Source organism: Haematobia irritans, chromosome 3 (genome assembly GCF_050003625.1).
Source record: "Haematobia irritans isolate KBUSLIRL chromosome 3, ASM5000362v1, whole genome shotgun sequence".
NCBI lineage: Eukaryota > Metazoa > Arthropoda > Insecta > Diptera > Muscidae > Haematobia > Haematobia irritans.
The window spans coordinates 7,050,812-7,068,218 of record NC_134399.1 but is presented as its reverse complement, the minus strand read 5'-3'; the positions used below and the strand labels follow the sequence as shown (position 1 = coordinate 7,068,218).

Below are 17,407 nucleotides of genomic sequence, written 5' to 3'. Positions count from 1 at the left end.
AGACTTAAATAGTACTCAAAGATAGTACTAGTACTAGCTATAGCACTCAAAGAGTGACCTCGAAGGACCCTTTTCATTTTTCAGAAAGTATTCAGAGAGTGATCTCGAAGGACCATTTTCTGTAAAGACCTATATAGTACTCGGAGAGAGATTTCGAACGGTCATTTTCTGGAAAGACTTAAATAGTACTCAAAGATAGTACTAGTACTAGCTATAGCACTCAAAGAGTGACCTTGAAGGACTATTTTCTAGAAGGCATTAAATAGTACTCAGAGAATGATCTCCAAAATTTTGTTGGAACTCCCATCTTCCTTTGGATCGGCATCTAAGATTTCCTGTTTGATTAGTTGAGGAGATTTGCAAGAAATCATCAGAAAGTAATGGAAGTAGAAGTTATAGAAACAAATCTGATATGGTTATAGATGAAAACGACTATGATCATCCATAAAAAGTTTACGAGAAATTCTGATCTGTTTTAATGAAATTCATGTAATGATTTTCGCAGCCGAATGTCGTGTCCGTCCATCTGTTACTGCAACTTATGAAGAGAGGAATCAATTGTCTTTGTTTGAGGACAACAAAGTTTTACCCGAGTTTATGAAGACTTTTATCTCTATAGTCCATCTTTTTCTGCATGAAAATGGTTTCACGATTTTCTGTATAGTTTTGAGAAAACTCCTTCTCTGTCCATTTATTTTTTAATAGACTTAGTTTTAAGTCTTCTTTATTTTTTCTCTCAACAAATCATATGGCCTATCTGTACAATTCCTTAGTTAATTAAAATGTCCAAGCCTCCCTCTGGTTACATGTCTTTTCCCTTTTTTTTAATGACATGTAACCTAACCTTGTTTTTGAACTCTTGATAAACTATAATTTTTTAGAATTTATTGTGTGTAATTTCAAATTACATTTCTCAATATTTTGAATGTAATAAATCCTATTCCAGACAAACAAACATTCATCATTTTTATGAAAAAAAAACAGAACGAAAAACAAAATCGTTATACAAATTCTCTCCCCCGTTTAGATGAACAGAAAAACTTGCCTCAAAATATCGTTTATCGCCTTTCAGAGGTACCCAAGAGGTCAGGCGCTATAAATTTGATTTGAAAACACTTTTTTCCTGTCATCTGCAGCTTATCTGCCGATGAAAAAAAAGACGGTTGTTCTGGTGACATTTTTTCTGTTAAAGCTGATTTATGACACTGTCCCGTGGACATGAGAACGTGAATGAGAAGGAAAATAGCACATATACATGTGGATGATGATTGTCATCATGCTCTCAGTGATCCAGGGCTATTCCACGAGTCAGCCAACAACCATCATCATCGTCATCATCATCTGCAGTAGAACATTTGTTTTGTTCTTCATCGTTTTTTGGGTGCAAGTACTTCTTTTTTTGGGATCTTACGAGTAGTTTTATAAATTGTTGGGTACTTGGGACGACTGTTGGCTCTGTTGTTGTTAGTTGGTCCCATGTTAATTGTTATGTTTGTTTGATTAAGTATCTACATGTAAGTACAATGTTGTAAATGGCTATAAACAGCCTCAGTATTTGGAAACGTTCGTTTGCTTTAGCTGTGAATGAATGGCGAGTTGGTTGGTTGGCTAAGGCTGACTAAGTTGAGTTTCAGTTCAGTTTCTTCAGGTTTTAATTGTCTGCTGATAATGTAGTTAAACGTCTCAAATGACAGACGCGGGCACACCAAATGGCAGAACATACAGAAGGAAGACCAGATAAGCCAACACTACCAGCACCTCTAGTTGGAAGATAAGTAGAATGCTGTAACAGAAGGTATTCAATGAAATGAACATGAATTGAAAAACGAGGTGGGCATAAGAATATCGGGGAGATCTACAAAAACAATATCTGAGAGACAAACGCAAGATTAACAGAAATATATATTTTATAAAAAGGAAAATATGGTCCTTCGATTTGGCATTAGAAAAGTGCTCACAAATTTTCTTTATTTGTGTTACGAATAATATCAACTATTTTATTTAAAATGGGGAGAAAATTTTAGAAAGTTTCATAATAATAGCAAAAAGTGGCACAAACATGAACAATTGTGACATTAAGTCCCAACATTTTCTATAAAAATAAAATTTTGTGAAATTTTTTTAGAAATACATTTTTGACAAAATTTTTTATAGAAATAACATTTTGACAAAATTTTCTATGGAAATAAAATTTTGACAAAATTTTCTATGGAAATAAAATTGAGATAAAATTTTTTATAGAAATAAAATTTTGACTAAATTTTCTATAGAAATAAAATTTTGTTGTTGTTTTTTTGATTTCAGCTTAAAGCCATACATTGACTAAACTACAAGTGTAGCTTAACCAACAGAGGAAAAGAATATTTGTCAAATTTATTTGGGCAAAGCCCTATAGACTGCAAGATGGTTGGATGGACGCACGTTTTGGAATTACCACATTCCTCATCAGCATCCTCTACTTGCAGCAAAACTATCAATCAATTATCAGAATAAATTCAAGCAGTTCATTAAACCCAACAATAAACCACACTTCAACCCTCCGAAAAAAGGTTTTACATTGATAGCCGGCTCTTTCCGAAACGTGCGTCCATCCAACCATCTTGCAGTCTATAGGGCTTTGCCCAAATAAATTTGCCAAACATTCTTTTTCTCTGATGGTTAAGCTACACTTGTAGTTTAGTCAATGTATGGTTTTAAGCTGAAATCAAAAAAACAACAACAATGATTAAAGAACAAAAACCAACAATAACAAAACAAAACGAATGAAAGAAATAAAATTATGACAAAATTTTCTATGGAAATAAAATTTGCACAAAATTTCTATAGAAAAAAATGTTGACAATATTTTCGATAGAAATAAAATTTTAGCAAAAAATTGCTATAGAAATAAAATTTTGACAAAATTCAAAATAAAATTTTGAAAAAAATAATTAACAAAATTTTCTATATAAATAAAATTTTGACTATATTTTCTATAGTAATAAATTTTTTTATAAAAATAAAAATTTTGACCAAATTTTCTATAGAGATATTAGGTTAGGTTAAAGTGGCAGCCCGATTAAGATTCAGGCTCACTTAGACTATTCAGTCCATTGTGATAGAGATACATTTTGAGAAAATATTTTATAGAAATAATAGTTTGACAACATTTTCTATAAAAATAAAATTTTGACAAAATTTTCGTTAGAAATAAAATTTTGACAAAATTTTAACAAGATGTTCTTTAGAAAAAAATTTTGACAAAATTATCTACAGAAATAAAATTTTGAAAAAAAAAATCAATAGAAATAAAATGTTGACAAAATTTTTTAATAAAATTTTGATAAAATTTTTTATGGAAATAAAATTTTGACAAAATTTTCTATAGAAACAAAATATTGAAAATTTTTTCTATAGAAATAAAATTATGACAAAATTTTCTATAGAAATAAAATTTTGTGAAAATTTTCGAAAGAAATGAAATTTTGACAACAATTTTTATAGAAATAAAATTTTGACAAAATTTTCTATGGAAATAAAATGTTGATAGAAATATTCCATAGAAATAAAATGCGCACAAAATAAAATTTTGACAATATTTTCGATAGAAATAAAATTTTAGCAAAATTTTGACAAAATTCAAAAAAAAAATTAACAAAATTTTCTATAGAAATAAAATTTTAACAACAATTTTTATAGAAATAAAATTTTGACAAAATTTTCTAAAGAAATAAAATTTGCACAAAATTTTTTATAGAAAAGTTTGACAAAATTTTCTATGGAAATAAAATTTTTATAGAAATATTTCCATAGAAATAAATTTTGCACAGAATAAAATTCTGACAATATTTTCTATAGAAATAAAATTTTGACAAAATTCAAAATAAAATTTTGAAAAAAAAAATTTAAAAATTTCTATATAACATAAATAAAATTTTCAATATTTTATTTCTATAAAAAATTTTCACAAAATTTTCTATAGAAATAAAATTTTGACAAAATTTTCTATGGAAATAAAATTTTGATAAAATTTTTTATAGAAATAAAATTTTGACAAAATTTTCTATGGAAATACAATTTTCATTTGTTTTGTTTTGTTATTGTTGGTTTTGCTCTTTAAGCTTTGTTGTTGTTTTTTATTGCAGCTTAAAACCATACATTGACTAAACTACAAGTGTAGCTTAACCAACAGAGGAAAAGATAAAATTTTGTATGGAAATACAATTTTGACTAAATTTTCTATAGAAATAAAATATTGAAAATTTTTTCTATAGAAATAAAATTATGACAAAATTTTCTATAGAAATAAAGTTTTGAGAAAATTTTCTAAAGAAATAAAATTGTGACAAAATTTTCTAGAGAAATAAAATGTTGCACAAAATTTGCTATAGAAATAAAATTTTGACAAAATTTCCTATAGAAATAAAATTCTGACAAAATTTTCTATTTTGATAAAATTCTCTATAGAAATAAAATGAACACAAAATTTTCTATAGAAATAAAATTTTAGCAAAATTTTGACAAGACAAAATTATCTAGAGAAATAAAATTTTGAAAAAAAATCAATAGAAATAAAATGTTGACAAAATTTTTTAATAAAATTTTGATAAAATTTTTTATGGAAATAAAGTTTAGCTAAATTTTCTATAGAAATAAAATATTGAAAATTTTTTCTATAGAAATAAAATTATGACAAAATTTTCTATAGAAATAAAGTTTTGAGAAAATTTTCTAAAGAAATAAAATGTTGACAAAATTTTTTATAGAAATAAAATTTTGACAAAATTTTCTGTGGAAATGAAAGTTGCACAAAAATTGCTATAGAAATAAAATTTTGACTGAAGTTTCTATAGAAATAAAATTTTGACAAAATTTCCTATAGAAATAAAATTTTGACAAAATTTCCTATAGAAATAAATATGTATTGACAAAATTTCCTATAGAAATAAAATTTTGACAAAATTTTCTATAGAAATAAAATTTTGACAAAATTTTCTGAAGAAATAAAATTTTCACAAAATTTCCCATAGAAATAAAATTTTGACAAAATTGTCAATGTTGATAAAATTTTCTATAGAAATAAAATTTGCACAAAAATTTCAATAGAAATAAAATGTTGACTATATTTTTTTGATAGAAATGAAATTTAAAATTTAGCAAAATTTTCTATAGAAATAAAATTTTTGGAAAATTTTCTATAGAAATAAAATTTTGGCAAAATTCAAAATAGAATTAAAAAAAAAATCTTTTATAATAAAAATTTTGACAATATTTTCGATAGAAATAGAATTTTGACAAAATTTTCCATAGAAATAAAATTTTGACAAGATTCCAAATAAAATTTTGAAAAAAAAAGTTTTACAAAATTTTCTATATAAATAAAAATTTGACTATATTTTCTATGGAAATAAAAATTTTTATAAAAATAAAAATTTTTACAAAATTTCCTATATATGTTATAGAAATAATAATTTGACAGAATTTTCTATTAAAATAAAATTTTGACAAAATTTGTTATAGAAATAAAATTTTGACAAAATTTTCTATGGAAATAAAATTTTGACTAAATTTTCTATAGAAATAAAATTTTGACAAAATTTTCTATAGAAATAAAATTTTGACAAAATTTTATGTAGAAATAAAATTATGACAAAATTTTATGTAGAAATAAAATTATGACAAAATTTTCTACAGAAAAATAAATTATGACAAAATTTTCTATAGAAATAAATTTTTTGATAAAATTTTCTAGAGAAACAAAATTTTGATAAAATTTTTCTATGGAAATAAAATTTTCACAAAATTTTCTATTGCGAATGAATTGTTTTTCCTCGAATGATTTTTTTTTCTCCTATTCCTTTAGACCACCCTCGTTTGGTATCTTTTCGTGTCTTGATGATAGGCTATTTCTACCAGTCTGTCCATAATTTTTCCCATATTGTTAATGAAACATCCAAGTAACCAAGTGAATCGTAATAATTTGTATGTGGTTCTGTTGTGCTGTGGTGGTGTTGCATAGCCGTGTCAGCATGTAGAGTTGGTGGTTTCCTAGGGATGCTGGTTGATATATTTTTGGGGGCGTTACTAGCTGTCAGTCAGACGCTATGGCATCTTTAATAACAAATAAAAACGAAACATTCAACTCGTTTGGCACTGGATAAATGGACGTTAGGCATGTCCGTCCCGTATGGGACTCTAGGCTCTTGAAGAGAATTTGTATATTTTATTAATATGTAGAAATATAGGTATGGTCTGAATGCAGGGTAGTGATGTCTGTGGATCCTTTTTCTGGCGCTTGGTCATTTATTTTCACAATCACTTCCATCATTTCACAATATAATTTCATTATTTATTGTTGTTTTTGTTGTTGTTGGAGTGGGATTTTGGTGCGTTTTTTGACCACCTGAAGATGTCAGTTAAGGTGATGTCCTCCTCGTCCTCCTCCTCGTTAAGGAGGACTCTTAGGAGAAGACCTGTAGTTGGTTTATTTGTTTAACAATTTGATTGTGAGTTATTTATAGCAGTTTTTATGGCTCCGGTAGGCCAACCCCTAAATTACGTTGTTTATTTTGGTAATTAGCGAGGCTATTCATCCAAGAGCCATTGAAACAGCTGCCAATTGGTCTCTTACTTTCCCCTCCTCACCTCATAAACAGAAGTAAAATTGAGTAAAGTGCCTTAAAATTAAATTGCCAAGGATGGAGAAGAAATTATATCCTTGTTTGGTTTCAATGGAAGAGATGGCAAAATATCCTTCTTTGGGGTCCCTATGCGATTTGTCAAATAAATTCAACTGTTTTGCATAAAAATTTCCAATTCATTCGATTTTTATTGAAATGCAAGTGCTTGAAAACAATTGCCAAGAAGAACGAAAAAAAATGGACAATTGCTTTTACATCTTTTTTTGGTATTTCTTAGCAGCATATTCAAATTTTCCTATATATGTTTTTTTTTGTTTGCTAAACAGGACAATGGCTAATGATAGGGATCTTGGCAAATATTCGTAACTCTTCGATGAATATTCGATTTTTATTGAAATGCAATTTAAAGGCCATCAATTGCATTTGGCCTTAGTTTCATATGCCTGCCAACATATTCAAATTTACTTTGCCAGGGGTCGAGGGCTCCTAAAGGACCTGTAAGGGATAGTGATCTTTTGGCAAATATCCTTAACTCTGATGACTATTCGACAGTTGCCAAGAGGGTAATGTTTGACAGACATCCTTTATCTCTTGAGATCGTGTTGACAAAGTCCTTAAAGATTAATACCAAAACTGTAATACCTTTTGTCAACTCTGTCAACAACTTCATCTGCAGGTGTTCTCCAATTTAGGGATTCAATTGAGAGTAAAATGTTATAAATTCACTGAAGTTTTCTGTCATTTACGAAGATCCAAAAAAGAAAACAAACAAGGGAAATGATCGATTGATGTTGCAGGATGATAAGGGAACCGAGACAGCCATAAGGATCTCTTGAATAAGAGGACAAAGAAAAAAATCCGAAAAAAAAGAAAACAAAATTCCAATGCCTACAGGCAGGTGCAAACTAGGCTGGCCCTCTATTAATATTTCCCATACCTCTGGAATATCTAAACTCCTACTAGGGTCTTTGTAAATGTAGGTGGTCCTTTTTTAATAACTTAACTATGTCAGATTAAAAATTGAATCGACAGAGACTATGCCTGAAATCATTATCAATCTCACCATTGTCATCACATAATGCAAACACCCTCCCCAAACTAAAAATTCTCCATAATGATTAACAACTTTTCAAAGCTTATGTCTTGGTGTATATCGCCTGATTTTATTCCCCAAGACTAAAGATTCGTAGAGAAAACATATTCAGAATTCCACACACCATACTTACAGTGGGGTATATCTCGTCAACAGGACGCTAGGAAAACGTGACTCAAATTTTAACGAAAAAAAAATTTTTTATTTTATTTTTTTCTGACTTCAGCCAATGCTTTAACCAAAAAAATTAACGAAAAGTTATGACTGCTTGTTGAATAACAAAGTGCAAAGCCCAGACAAGTGAAGAGAACAAAATGGTGAAAAAATTAGCAAACACAAAAAAACAGCAAAAAGAATGCAGGCAACATGACAACATTGTATTTATGTATAAAACCTACAGTGGGGGTATTTTTGGGGATTGATTATCAATGAGAAATTTTTAGTTAAAAAAAAAATTCTCCAGAAATTGAAATTTAGGTTATTAAAAATCAAATTCCTAATTTTTTATATAATAGTAATAAAGTATAAAAATTCAATAAAATCCAGCCAATGTCGATTTTCTTTAATATTATGAACATTTTCATTAGACCAAAGAACATTTCATGAATAGCACGAAGGCTTTCTTTATTTAAAAAAATGCTTTGCCTTTCTTATTCATTTTAATAAATTGTTCTAATATTCCTCCCGGTATTATGTTCCCCTTCACTTCATAGCGAACCCATTGTCGTCCTAAAACTTTTATAAAGAAATCTTTCATTTTTTTTTTTGAATTTCCTTTCCATCAACTTATTGACTAATCAAAAAATAAGAGACAACATTTATTTACAAAAATGTTGCCCATACATGTTGACAAACATTAAGGGACAAAATCGTAAAAAAATTGCCAAAAAGAAAAAACAAAAAAACAGAAAACATTTCGTTGATGTCTTTGGTACAAAATTTTGAAACGCTTGTCTAAAACATACCAACAATTGACCCATGATGTCATATTTGGCCTGGACATTCACAAAATTGTAAGCTTGCTGATTTTGATATACAATTTTGGGGTTTCTCTTAATCGAAAGGAGAGGCCCCAAACGGAAAAAAACATAAGCGAATCCTCACTTGTCTTGGAGAAAAACTCCCAAACCTCAAACAAATACATGCAGAAATACACAATGAAAGAACTTACGAATTTAAAGGTAAAGGTGGCAGAGATGATGATTATGATGATGATGACGACAACAACACCGACGACGATGACAACAGGAACAACTAAGAACAAAAACTTTGCAAAATATCCAAACAAGCTTATCAACACGACGCTAACAAGCCATCATCATTCCTAAATACGTGTATCTCGTTGAAGTAACACATGTGTGCGCCGCACCGTTCATAAATGCCTCAGCCCCAGCCATAAACAGATCGCCAGGTTGAAGCCACCACTGCATCAGGCAAAGAAACTAAGGCAACTTCTTTGGTGTTGAATGGGAGTAGGCATAACGCATAACGGGTGGTTAGTGGATAACAAAAGTATTCGTCATCTAAGGAATTAAGATACAAGATGAATTATTTCAATATACTTAGAGTGGAATAATTGGTCCTTCGCCTGAAGGAAACTATTTTATTGATTACAAAATGGTCCTTCGACTTGCTCTTAGGTGCTCTGAGGAGATTTTGCTAGCATTCCCAATACCGAAGCAAATCGTTAAATGCCTCATGGAAAATTGGTTCTTTGATCTTTTAGAAACCAAAAGGCACATTTCGTTCACTGACCTATACATCTTATAATGTCAAAAATGGTCCTTCGACTTGGTCTGAGGCGTGTTTAAGAGATTTTGTAATATTCCCAAGATCAATGCCGAATCAAATCATTAATTGCCTGGTAGAAAATTGGTCCTTCGATCTTCCAAAAACCCAAAAAGCAATTTCCGTTAATTGTCTTTCCCCTTTGACCAAGCAACTGCATATTAAAATGGTCCTTTGACCACTATTTTGGAATCTTAGGAGATAAATGTGGATCTGAGGAGGTAAAAGGTCCTTCGAGCTATTTTTTTTTTAATCTTTTAGAAACCAAAACACACATTTCGTACATTGACCTATACATCTTATAATGTCAAAAATGGTCCTTCGACTTGGTCTGAGGCGTTTTTAAGAGATTTTGTAATTTTCCCAACATCAGTGCCGAGGAAAATCGTTGATTGTCCGGTAGAAAATTGGTCCTTCGATCATCCAAAAACCAAAACGCAATTTCCGTTAATTGTCTGTTCCCTTTGACCCAACCTTGTCTGTTCCTTTTGACCACTATTTTGGGATCTTAGGAGATAAATGTGGATCTGGGGAGGTAAAAGGTCCTTCGAGCTATTTTTTATCTTTTAGAAACCAAAACACACATATCGTACATTAACCTATACATCTTATAATGTCAAAAATGGTCCTTCGACTTGGTCTGAGGCGTGTTTAAGAGATTTTGTAATTTTCCCAACATCAATGCCGAGGAAAATCGTTGATTGTCCGGTAGAAAATTGGTCCTTCGATCTTCCAAAAAACCAAAACGCAATTTCCGTTAATTGTCTTTCCCCTTTGACCAACCAACTGCAAATTAGATGGTCCTGTGAACACTATTTTGGGATCTTAGGAGATAAATGTGGATATGAGGAGGTAAAAGGTCCTTCGAGCTAATTTTGTTTGGAATTTTACATGCCACCCAATCTCATTACAAATTAAATGGTCCTTCGACCTAAATATTAGAATATACTAAATGGTCCTTCGAGCAGATTTTTACATTGTCTTTCCCCTTTGACCAACCAACTGCTTATTAAAATGGTCCTTTGACCACTATTTTGGAATCTTAGGAGATATTTAAATGTGGATCTGGGGAGGTAAATGGTCCTTCGAGCTAATTTTGTTTGGAATTTTACATGCCACCCAATCTCATTACAAATTAAATGGTCCTTCGACCTAAATATTAGAATATACTAAATGGTCCTTCGAGCAGATTTTTGCATTGTCTTTCCGCTTTGACCAACCAATTGCATATTGAATGGTTCTTTGATCACTATTTTGGGATCTTAGGCGATAAATGTGGATCTGAGAAGGTAAAAGGTCCTTCGAGCTAATTTTGTTTGAAATTTTACATGCCACCCAATCTCATTACAAATTAAATGGTCCTTCGACCTAAAAATTCGTGCAGGGATTTCACAAGTTTTTTTAACCTAATCTAATTTGTAAAAATTAAATGGTCCTTCGATCTCAATGTTAGCTTATACTCAAACCTTTGCCCATTCCTTTTTAATTTCTCTCAATAATTTTTTGCCAAAATATTTTCGTAACAAGTGTGGTATCATATTTTTGTTGATTTTGTATGGCCCTCCTGCATTCACTGGGGAACAGTAATCATCCAGAAATCAACATAGGGGAATTTCACAAAAAAAAAAAAACACAGGGAAAATAATAAACGTGGCCAAAGAAGCCTTGCGCCAGCATATTATCCCACAACATGGGCAAACCCAGTGTGCGCAATCGCATCGGGGAGGGGACAAAAACAAAAGCAACGAACAAGGATCGATTGGCCTTAGTGCCCTGGCAAAGCAAACAATGCTTACGAGTAAAAATTAGCAATGAAGCAATGTTATCAATTGCTGTGTGCATCAAGGGCATATTGGCCCAAAGATCTTAGATTGATGCTTAAAAGCGCGGAACATAACGCAGACAAAACCAAGAGAAGAGAAGAAAAAAAAACTAACCAAAAACCATGGCCAAAAAATGAGACCCTATAACAAAGGGGGAAAGAAGGGAGGGCCGGTTTGGAGCTCAATGAATGCCTGGGACTATTGCAACAGAAAAACGCGTGAGGTGGCCCCGATTTGTTTAGTATGTGTACTCCCAAAATGTTGGTTAAAGGCTAAAACAACAACAGCAGAAGCAGGAGAAGACGTTAACGACAGCAATGAGGTTGATCATGATGACGGAGAGACCAAGACTAGTGGTGTGAGTTCTGCCAACTGGCGCCAAGTTTTCAATAATGGTTAACGAGTTATTGAAAATAAGCCAAAGGCAATACAGACACTCGCACACCTAACTAAGCCCTGGTAAAGTTATGGCCAAGACCAAAACATTGTGAAGAATACAGGTCATTTTACCAAGATAAAACGGGGAAACTTTTGCAAGATGTTTTGTAACTGCTGCTTTCCCTAGCTTGTTGATTGCTTTCCCAAAATAATCTAAAGGAAAGAAAGAGGAGGAAAATACGACGTTCTAAGTCCCTAAATAGGAAGAACCATAGAACGGATGATTGCTCCCCCAAAAATAATCTGGAGGAAAGGAAGAGGAGGAAAATACGACGCTCTAAGTCCCTAAATAGGAAGAACCATAGAACGAATGATTGCTTCCCCAAAAAAAATCTAGAGGAATGGAAAAGGAGGAAACTGTGGCGCTCTAAGTCCCTAAATAGAGCCAGCGGAAGGAAGAACCATCGAAACATCGAACGGACGGACAGACGAATGGCAACCTTTCACTAGTTTGTAGATTGCTCTCCCAAAAGAATCTAGAGTAAGGGAAGAGGAGGAGACTTCGGCGCTCTAAGTCCCTAAATAGGTCTGGCGGAAGGAAGAACTGTCGGACGGACAGACGAATGACAAGCTTTCATCCGTTTGTTCATTGCTCCCCCAAAAGAATCTGGAGAAAAGGAAGAGGAGAAAATAAAGCGGCGCTTTAAGTCCTTAAATAGAGCTAGCGGAAGGAAGAACCATTGAACGGATGGACGGACGGACGAAAGGCAACCATTCTTAAGACAATGTTGTGAAAGAATCTTGAGCCTTTTGGAGATCCTCCTGAACAGTTTATGTTGTTTATTTTAAGTGGGCTTGTTTGTTGATTTTTCCGTCTGTCGCGTCGCTTGTCTGGACGCGAAAACTTATAACAATGCTCTCTCTCTCTCTCGCTCACTTCATTCTGGGCGAGCAGGGACCCCAGCTCTGTGGCGTCTGTTAATAATATGGGGATGATGATGGCAATGATGACGAGGACGAGTTGGCGATCGTTGTTACTCATGGACGAGACATTCGTTAAATTTGATTCATGAGTCTGAAGCCAAAGAAGCTCCTGCATTGCTCACCTTAATTCCTAGCTCAGTCTCCAGCAAGGGCTCCAGTTTACAAACCATCGCCATGAAGGTATTGAGTTGTGCTTGGTTGTTGTTTTTTTCGTTTGTTTATTTCTTTGTGGAGCACTAACGATGGCCAGGAAAAAGATTGAGTGATTGCTGCTCAAAGTTATAATTTTCATATTTGTGAGGTAGTTTGGAATGGGGCAGCAGCAATAATAAACGAAATAAATGAGAATGTTGATGGGCCCAGGCAGTTAGGCATCGATGCGAAGAAAGGCGGATGGTTAGGGCGGGTCTGGGCAGGCTGTATGTTTGCTCTGGTTCATCATCGTCGTCGTCATCATCATCATCATGGTTTATGATGGGAGCTTTTCGAAACCGTGAGTTCAACATTTATTACTCGAAGAGCTTGATTTGGTAAAGACGACGATGACAACAACATCAAGCACCTCGTCTAAGGCTCCTCATTTATGGATGGTTGCTTGTTTTTGGCCGGCTGCTGGCAGTTAAATGTTGGCCGCTGGCGCTTGGCAAGCTGTATAGCCTTTCAACACGTTCGTTTGTGACCAAATAAAAATGTTTGTTTTTACTTAACTAACTGTTGTGGTTGCTGCCACAACAATTTCCCCAAATTGGACAAATGAAGCCACAGCATTAGCCGATAATAATGGGTGGCTTGCTGGCGTTGACGTCGACTGCATCGTCGTTTGGCAATTGGAACATTAGGCCCCAACATTCACAACTACTTTGGTGGTACAATTCGAGTACAAGTCGTCAAACATAGGCTGGCTGACTGACTGACTCTTCTAGCCCCAGCATCAGGGTGTTAATGCAATGATACCACCAAGGCAACGAATGTTGTACCCGAGTCTCGATATCTGTTTGTCTGTCTGTCTGTCGGTTCTACTACTTCCTTGGCCCAAAACAAATATCAATTTACTGCCTGCCCTGACTGCTTAGTTTGCTGGTTGCTCTGATGATGTTGGCTACTAGGCATCAGGTTCACATAGCCAACATTCGTACATACATTCCTGGCTGGGAACATGGAATTGGAAATTTAAATTTTCGTGCACTTTAGTTGGCGCCACATTAAGCCAAGAGAGAAAGAGATCTTCACACAATATGGGCAGTCAACTAACTGACCGCACGAAACACTGACTGTGTGTGTTATGATAAAACCGATAATGATAATGTCCAAGTCCACGCCATCTCCCTATGCTAGTAATTTCTCTTGAAAAGTTAACAAAAAAAAAACGAAAAATTAAAAATTTTCTTCTTTTAATGTTGTAATTTTACAATTATTTATTTTTTTGTTGTTTCTGACTCCTCAATGATCTGTGTCGAATTAAGCAGAAAAATTAAAACCTCATTTTTTTTTTTTTTTCTTTTGCAGACAAATGTTTCCCCAAATGAAATTTCGTGTGTCTGGTCTCGATGCCAAGGCGAAATATATACTCCTGCTCGATATAGTGGCGGCGGATGATTATCGTTATAAATTCCACAATAGGTAAGTAGAATGTAAAATTTTCATTTTATAGAAAAAATAAAATAAAATATAGTTGTAGCAATTATTTAATATTATCAATTTTTTTTTGGAGCAACCATAAATATACGAATTTTATTTTTATGATAGAAACATGAATTATTTATTTATGCACTTAAAATTTACAATAATAATAATGTATAAAAATAAATATAAAAAATTACAAAGGTTTTTGACCTTATATATTAATTCATACTCAATTAATTTTTGGTTTCTGGTATCTTAGGAGGAACCATAAAATTATATTTTTAGGAAAGAAAAATCTTAAATTGCAGTAACGATTTTTTCACTTTCATGACAATTAAACAATCATACAAATAATAAAATAAAAAAAATTAAACAATCATACAAATAATAAAATTCATTTTAATAATAGTATGGTTGCCACAATCACGTTATATGGTTCTTCAAAAAATATATTTTATTTTATGACCGTTTTTGTTTTAATATTAAAAATCCTTCTTTCCCCAAAGGACAAAGATTTTTGGTCGTTAATACAGTTTAATGTATGTTTGGGTTCTGATAACAATGTTATGATTGTCCCAACTATATGAAATATGAATTATTTCTTTTTACAATTAAGATTTACAATCATAATAATGTATAAAAATAAATAAAAAATTACACAGGTTTTTGACCTTATGAATTAATACAACTCAATTTAGTTTTGGGTTCTGATAACAATGTTATGATTGTCCCAATTATTAAATAATGCTATATTTTAAGAGAATCCATACAATTATTTTTTTTAGGAAAGAAAAATCTTAAATTGCAGTAACGTTTTTTTTTAATATACTGGCAATTAAACAATCATACAAATAATAAAATAAAAAAATTAAACAATCATACAAAAATAAAATTTATTTTAATAATAGTATGGTTGCCACAATCACGTTATATGGTTATTCAAAAAATATATTTTATTTTATGACTGTTTTTATTTTAATACTAAAAATACTTCTTTCTCCTAAGGATAGAGATTTTTGGTCGTTAATACAGTTTAATGTATGTTTGGGTTCTGATAACAATGTTATGATTGTTCCAATTATTAAATATTGCCATATCTTAGGAGGAACCATAAAAATATATTTTTAGGAAGGAAAAATTTTAGGTTGCGGTAACGATTAGGTTGCGGTAACAATATAATGGCAATTAAACAATCATACAAATAATAAAATAAAAAAGTTAAACAATCATACAAATAATAATATTTATTTTAATAATGGTATGATTGCCACAATCACGTTATATGGTTCTTCAAAAAATATATTTTATTTTATGCCCGTTTTTGTTTTAATATTAAAAATACTTCTTTCCCCTAAGGACAAAGATTGTTAGTCGTTAATACAGTTTAATGTAAGTTTGGGGTCTGCTAACAGTGTTATGATTGTCCCAACTATAAAATAATGGCATATTTTAAGAGGAACCATAAAAAATATTCTTAGGAAGGATAAATGTTAGGTTGCGTTAACGATATTATTATACTAATTTGATAATAATATTAACAAGAAAAATTAATTTTAACTATAATATGATTACCCCAAACATGTTCTATGGTTCTCTAAAAAATATATTTTATTTTAAGACCGTTTTTGTTTTAATATTCAAAATCCTTCTTTCCCCAAATGACCAAGATTTTTGGTTTTATAAATAAATACCACTCAATTTATTCTTGGGTTCTGGTAACAATGTTATAATTATCCCAACTATAAAATAATGACATATTTTAGGAGGAACTATAAAGGTATAGTTTTAGGAAATAAAAATGTTAGGTTTCTAAAATTATATTTTTACTGTTATGCCAATTAAATAATAACATTTATTCTAACTATAATATGATTACCCCAAACATGTTCTATGGTTCTCTTAAAAATATATTTTATTTTATGACCGTTTTTGTAATATTAAAAATCCTTGTTTCCTGTAATGGCAAAGATTTTTGGTTTTATAAATAAATACCATTTAATTTATTCTTGGGTTAATTCTGATAACAATGTTATGATTGTCACAACTATAAAATAATGCTATATCTTAGGAGGAACAATAACTGTATAGTTAAAAAAAATCTCAGGTTACGGTTTTTACATGTTTACTATTATGCCAATTTAATTATAACATTAATAATAAAATTTATTTTCACTATATTATGGTTACCCTAAACATGTTGTATGTTTCTCCAAACAAATATATTTTATTTTATGGCCGTATTTTTAATATTAAAAATCCTTTTTTTTCCTAATGACAAAGATTTTTTATCTTATGAATTAATACTACTCAATTTATTTTTGGGGTCTGGTAACAATGTATGTTATCATTGTCCCAATTATACAAAAATGTCATACTTTAGGAGGAATGATACAACTATATTTGTAGGAAAGAAAACTATAAGGAAAAATATAATAATATTTATAATATTATTATATTATAATATTTATAATAAAAATTATTCTAATTATAATATGGTTACCCCAAACATGTTCTATGGTTCTCTAAAAATTATATTTTATTTTATGACCGTTTTTGTAATATTAAAAATCCTTCTTTCCTGTAATGGCAAAGACTTTTGATTTTATAAATAAATACCACTAAATTTATTCTTGGGTTCTGATAACAATTTTATGATTGTCACAACTATAGAATAATGTCATTTTTTTGGAGGAGCCATAAAGCTATATTTTGAAAAAAGAAAAATCTTAGATTGCAGTAACGATATTTTTACTATTATGCCAATTTAATACTAATATTAATAATAAAAATTTATTTTAAGTATAATATGGTTACCCCAAACATGTTGTAGGGTTCTCTAAAAAAAAGTCTTTTATTTTATTAAAAATCCTTTTTTCCCCCAATGACTATATTTCTTTTTCACGTTTTTTTAGCCGTTGGATGATTGCCGGTAAAGCCGATCCCGAAATGCCCAAGCGCATGTACATCCATCCAGATTCACCAACCACTGGTGAACAATGGATGCAAAAAGTTGTCTCATTTCATAAACTAAAGCTGACCAATAACATTAGTGATAAACATGGATTTGTAAGTACTGTACGTTTTCTTTGTTTACCAAA

General features: G+C 31.0%; 1 protein-coding gene across 1 annotated transcript in view; it reads left to right on the top strand.

The window, feature by feature from the left end:
- bi (T-box transcription factor bifid) overlaps positions 1–17,407 on the top strand; it is a 207,420-nt gene that overhangs the window by 56,061 nt on the left and 133,952 nt on the right. Inside the window, exons 2-3 of the mRNA XM_075300775.1 lie at positions 14,193–14,306; positions 17,222–17,375. Of these exons, the coding sequence (XP_075156890.1) occupies positions 14,193–14,306; positions 17,222–17,375 (268 nt within the window). The remainder of the gene's footprint in view (positions 1–14,192; positions 14,307–17,221; positions 17,376–17,407) is intronic.